Source organism: Ctenopharyngodon idella, chromosome 19 (genome assembly GCF_019924925.1).
Source record: "Ctenopharyngodon idella isolate HZGC_01 chromosome 19, HZGC01, whole genome shotgun sequence".
Classification (NCBI taxonomy): Eukaryota; Metazoa; Chordata; class Actinopteri; order Cypriniformes; family Xenocyprididae; genus Ctenopharyngodon; species Ctenopharyngodon idella.
The window spans coordinates 2,574,953-2,581,102 of NC_067238.1; the positions used below are offsets into that span (position 1 = coordinate 2,574,953).

The 6,150-nt window shown below is 36.5% G+C and overlaps 1 protein-coding gene across 1 annotated transcript; it reads right to left on the reverse strand.

Annotated features, from left to right (window-relative positions):
* Positions 1–985: 985 nt before the first annotated feature.
* tbxta (T-box transcription factor Ta) lies at positions 986–5,743 on the reverse strand. Its single transcript, XM_051872957.1, has 8 exons — positions 4,225–5,743; positions 3,652–3,916; positions 3,315–3,449; positions 3,149–3,210; positions 2,970–3,031; positions 2,697–2,870; positions 2,132–2,255; positions 986–2,025 (listed from the first exon to the last, which is right to left on the reverse strand). Exons 1-8 carry the CDS (start codon positions 4,407–4,409, stop codon positions 1,761–1,763), a joined length of 1,272 nt encoding a protein of 423 aa, XP_051728917.1. The 5' UTR covers positions 4,410–5,743; the 3' UTR covers positions 986–1,760.
* Between the last annotated feature and the right edge of the window lie 407 nt (positions 5,744–6,150).

Below are 6,150 nucleotides of genomic sequence, written 5' to 3' on the forward strand. Positions count from 1 at the left end.
CTATTTTAAAAATGTCTTTAGTTCCTTTCTGGGCCTTGACAGTGGTAATTAAATTGCTGTCTATGGAGGCGTCAGAGGGCTCTCGGATTTCATCAAATATATCTTAATTTGTGTTACAAAGATGAACGAAGGTCTTACGGGTTTGGAACGACATGAGGGTGACTAATCCTTTCAGTTATTGTTTTTAGGTTTTGCCATTTTAATTCTCTCATTTGTGTCAGGATCAGTCGATTTTTTTCTTTTCTTTTTTGAAATGTGTTGACCATGTGTCACACAGAACTGCAGATTCTAACAAAGCGCTGTGAGAGATTGTGAAGCCCATCACATTGCTCTGTATCTCACGGCCTGACATCTCTCTATTACAGCATTCACTGAGCCCAGACTTCATTTCACACAAACCTGCTGCTGCACTATCATCAGCGCTCATCTAAACTCACAACCTTTCCCTGAATTTAAGGATCATCTTCCACCTGCTGTCCAATTGCTTCAAACTGCCTCACTGATGTGGCTCCAGATCAAAATGTTCAACAATACACATGAAATAATAGGACAGTATGACTTTAAGTGATTAGACAAAGACCTGAAAGACCTTGTATGTTATCAGATTATTCATGTATAATGCCTAATTTATGATAAATGCTCAAATTTGTTTTAAACAAGCAAATATTTAAAATCTCCCACCAATACTCATCTGTTTCATAGGAAACAACCATTAAAACCAATTATCAGTTAGGACATTATTATTGCTATTTCATGAGTTGTTATCATAACATTTTTTCTTTTGTTAAATCAACTTAGATAATTAATGTAGTTCAGCTAACATAATATTTTGAGTTTCTGTTGATTAAACCAATCGCCTTCATAGGATTAACTCATATTTTTAATTTCAGTGAACTCAAAATTTTAAGGCAACTTAGTTTTTTTAAGTTAAACCAACAAATTTTTATTGTGACACCCTTTTAAAATGATCAATTGATATTTTAATAATTATAGCAGTGTGTTATTTTTTGTTCCTTACAATGTCAAGATTTGTGCGTAAAAGTCCCTTTTGAATAAACCAAATGTTAATAATACGACAAATAAGTAAGTAAAGACCACTGGCAAGTGTTTGACAGGGAAAAAAAAGAAATTTAATTTATTATTAAAATGACATAAATAAAACTCACAAAGAGTCCAACAAATACAAATAGATAGATATGTACAAATGATTTCTCTATAGGACGGATTGCAGACATAACTACAGGGTCACTTTTTTTTAAAACCGTTTTCACCATTTTAAACTAAACAGCAAAGTCTGTCTTTCTCTTGTTGTACAGAAAGCACAGGTAAGACTGTTACAGTTACATACTGTAATACAATGAAAATGGTCGTTAATTTCTATTTATTTACACACATATACATTTTAGTGAGTCAACAGCACGATTTGGTCTTATTAATCTTTTAGATAATATAATAAAGAATAAACACCATAATTGGCCCCATTTTTTGGCAGATGATGGTTTTTGTAAATATAGATACTCTACGATTAAGTGATTGTCTTTTATCCGATCTTGATTGTGTTATCGCATACCACAATATCATACGCGTGATTTTTTTTTAAATGGACCCGTTTTCTGATTGTCAAAACGGCGAGAAGCTCTTCTAGATTTCCTCTGGAAGTAGGCCAGCCTTTGTAGGATCTTCACCTCAGATCAAGTCCCATATTGCACCATCAGTCACAGAGTCTCAGTTGGAATTAAAGCAGGCGCTTCATCTGGAACTCAGTAGCTCTGTGCCACCGGCGCCCAGGATGCTGTAAGCCTGGCGATAGAGCTCTCAAACTGGGCATCTCCCACACCAACCTCGCTCAGGCCTGGATCATACATAGAGGAGGGAGAGGACACGGGCAGAGAAGAGGTCAGCCCAGAATAGGACACCGAAGAACCGCGCAGGAACTGAGACGTCAGGCCGCCCGTGATGGACCCTGATGCTGAGCCCGATGGGGTGAGGGTCGTCCCCGCAACGGACCACAAGCTTGGGTACTGGCTATAAATGTATAAAGTACATGGTTAGTTAGTGAATCCATTGGTCAGTCGTTGTTATTTATACAAAAATTAAGAAAGATCATTGTTTATGTGTAGAAAGTACCGACCTGGTGTTCGAGGTAGTGTTGGTGGTGTGGGCCAGGGTGCCCATGCCGCTGGAGTTGGGTATCTGCAGGGCTGACCAGCTATCATGAGAAGCAAGACTTCCTGAAGAGTTGTCCATGTAGTTATCTAAAAGCAAAATACAAGTAAAGTAAATAAATGGAAAGGAATAGATTGAAATACACAATAAAACACTTTCTGGGTGAGAGAAACTGCTGTGAATGACAATGTTACTGTGGACTGAGTTTTAACTATAAAAGGTTTCAAGTCTGCCAATTTCATTTTTCAGCTGCACACCCTCAGAAACCAACTACTTCATCAATATAATCAAAGACCATCCGTCCCACTTTATATTAAGTATACTATGTACTAATATTCACATACAATGCACTTATTGTGTACATGCATGTTTTTACATGGTACTTATATTTTAAAAAATACCTGCATGTAATTAAATACTTCATTTTAATACAAAGTATATTTCTTTTTCTTGTCATTACTTGTTTAGTATATAAGGCTTTGCCAATAAAGTACTTCAAGCTGAACTGAACTGAATGAATTTGCTCTTACTGGTGGTAGTGCTGCGGTGGGGGTAATGGCTGGGATACGGAGCGGCTCTGTGGTTCCTCAGGCTGGAGTATCTCTCACAGTATGAGCCGGAGGAGTGAACAGGGGCCCCACTGAACTGAGGAGGGCTGCTGCTGGGGCCCATAGGTCCGTTACTGGGCAGGAACCAGCCACCAACTGTTGGAGGAAGACACAAATGTTAAATATGCTATAAGACAATGTTTGAGGGGAAGATTTAGTTGTTTATAAAGTTCATTTGAGTGTTGGTTCACTTACGTTGTGAGTATCCAGATTGCTGATTGTCAGTGCTGTGGTCAGGGACTTCCTTGTGGTCACTTCTGTTGACATGACAACAAAAATTTCTCAGTTGTATTCATATACATCGATTTATCAAAACAGTAACTGAATGGCTTTTAAAAAGAAATTATGTCTAGTAATTGTATTTTTTCTTGTACCTTTCTTTGGCATCCAGGAATGCTTTGGCAAATGGGTTGTGCTTGATCTTCAGAGCTGTAATCTGAGTAATAATTCAGGATTAATGAATATACAGGAAAATGTTCAATTAATGCAACATTTTGAAGGTTTAGGATGTATCTCAGGCATTGTTTAACAAACACTTACCTCTTCATTCTGATAAGCTGTGACTGCAATAAACTGGGTCTCAGGAAAAGACTGACTGCTGATCATTTTCTGAATCCCACCGACTTTCACTATGTGAATCCTGGGTTCATATTTGTGCAAAGAGTTCAACATAATCTAAAGCAGAAGAAGACATTATTGTTTTCATTAGTAATTTCATAAATATTGAATATAATTTAAAAAAAATAATTAAATTAAACAAAATAATATTTAAAATATTTGAAAATATTTAACTCTTAACAAAAACTGTGTACTTTTACTGTAAACTTTTTTTTATTATTTATTTATTTCACCATTAAGAACTAAAGATTTCCTTTACCTGTCCTCCTCCATTGAGTTTATTGGAGAGTTTGACTTTGCTGAAAGAGACGGGCGCTTTCATCCAGTGCGCGCCGAAGTTGGGTGAGTCTGGATGGATGTAGACGCAGCTCGGACTCTGAGGTTCGGGTTTCCCGCCAGGCACCCATTCGCCGTTCACATATTTCCACCGGTTATTATCGGCCGCCACGAAGTCGAGCAGGACCGAGTACATTGCGTTGGGGTCCAGGCCGGTGACACTGGCTCTGAGCACGGGAAACATTCGCCTAAAAAACGAGACAAAGATTTGTCAGAACATTTTAATAGTATTCAAACTTAATGAACTCGACAAGAATAACGTTACTTATTATCGCGACAAGAATAGGCCTACTTATTGTCGCGAAAAAACTAGAACGCTACTTAACGACCGAGTCGTAACCATAGCAACGCTACTGAAACTTTTTTTTAGCTATGAATTACTACTGACAATGTCTAGCGTAACTTCAGGAACCATTTTCATGACTTTTTTTCATAACGTTATTTACGTTATTATAATTCAGTGAATTCTATTAACGGCTGTCAAATCTCAACATACCTTCCAGTCTTAGTGACAATCATTTCATTGGTAAGTTCTTTAAATTTGGTCCACAACTCCGCGTCTTCAAGGGAAAGTTTAATATCCCGCTCGGACGCGTCGCCTTTCTCGCTGCCCTTCTGAAACTCGCTCTCCACGGCGCTCAGAAGGTGGTCCAGGCGCTGATCGGGACTTGAGGAAGACATATTTCCGATAAAATAAACCTTGAGTAAAGTCCGAAATCACCAAATCCCGTTGGGTTACGATGCTTTGACAGCACGTTTCAATCTGCCCTTTTAACGCGCCCGGAGCCTTTTTAAAGGCCCGATACTGAGCTCCTGCTGTTACGGGGCGTGACCCGGAGCGCGAGACCAGGCCCATCGCACCCTAATAGCGCCCGATAATTTGTCGCCACAAAACGGAAAGTATTCTTGACATACATAGTGGCACATTACAAAGTGTTAAAGTGCTTGAAGGAAGTCTACACTCACTGAAAAATGTTTAAGATACAGGCCTTTGTGTAAAATAATAATAATGAAATAAAAAATAAAATGACATCATTAAGAAACTAAGCACAACTTAAGCTATTATACTGGACTATAATAATTCATTAATTTAATGTTTTTAAATCTGCGACTTTGTTTTTCGCTTTTTATTTAGACTACTTTACACACTTTTAGGCTTACTTGTTCTGCCTTTTATTGTGACTAGCCTACTGTTATTATTAAATAGCCTAGTTTAAATGCATTTCTTATTTTTATATAGGCCTATCTGTATTATTATTATTATTATTATTAGAATTATTTTAATTGAAACATTGACCCAAATGCTCGTTTTATAAGAACATAGGAGCCTATATCGTGGAATGATAGGCTATAGCCCTAAATCTAAACTTGTTTTCCTTTTCGTGAACTCGCCTTTGAAACAAAAGAAGGAAGAGAGACAGTGTCTGCTCCCTCGGTGCCTTTGAACTCAGCTGTATATTTGCGAATAATGCTAATCTTTTGTTGTCCCAGATACACATGTGAGAAAGCTCGTGTTTACTGGGACGGGCCATTAGGATGCGGCCATTGACGCGTCCTGCGCCAGTGCTCGACTGAAGTGTGGATGGCCCAAAGGTGATATGTGTGAATTCCCTTAATCCAGCATGACTCCAGCCAGATAAGGGTCCTACAGCAATATCTGGGATATTTATGCGCTGCTTTTCGGCCTGAATTTTAATGCGTACCTCAAATATAGCCTACTTTTTTTTTCTTTGTTTAAAATAATAAACAAACATAACATTATTTACTTCTTATGAGTAGGCTATTTAAATTAAACTATAAATGTAGCTGTAACAATATTGTTGATGTTTTTAAAATTGGATAGGCCTATTGTTTACTTCGTGGCAGTTTTAATTTAAAGTAATGAATGTTACAGTCAATAAATGTATATTTATATTAGGGTTCTTGACATGAGAAGTTGGGCAATGACAGTGGCTTGCATTGTGACATGTTATACTTTATCTAAACCTAGTGTAAACAATTGAAACAGTTCTAATTAATTTGTAATTGTAAATTATGTTTATATATAAATCTTGTAAAATCTATATGAAGTATTTGAAGACATCATATAAATTAAGATACATAAAGTATCTTAATTTATATGATGTCTTCAAAAAAAAAATTATTGGTTTAACTTAAAAAATTAGGTTACCTGGTTGCCTTAAAATTGTATGTTTATTGAAATTTTAAAAAATTTGAGTTAATACAATGAAGGCAATTAGTTTAATCAACAGAAACTCAAAATATTATGTTATCTGAACTACATTAAGTATCTAAGTTGATTTGACAAAAGAAAAAAATGTTATGATAACAAATCATGAAAATATTTTTTACAGTGTATGTAATAGTCTTAAAATTAATATGTCATGCAGTGGGACCATTATACTGCAATAAAAATGCATCT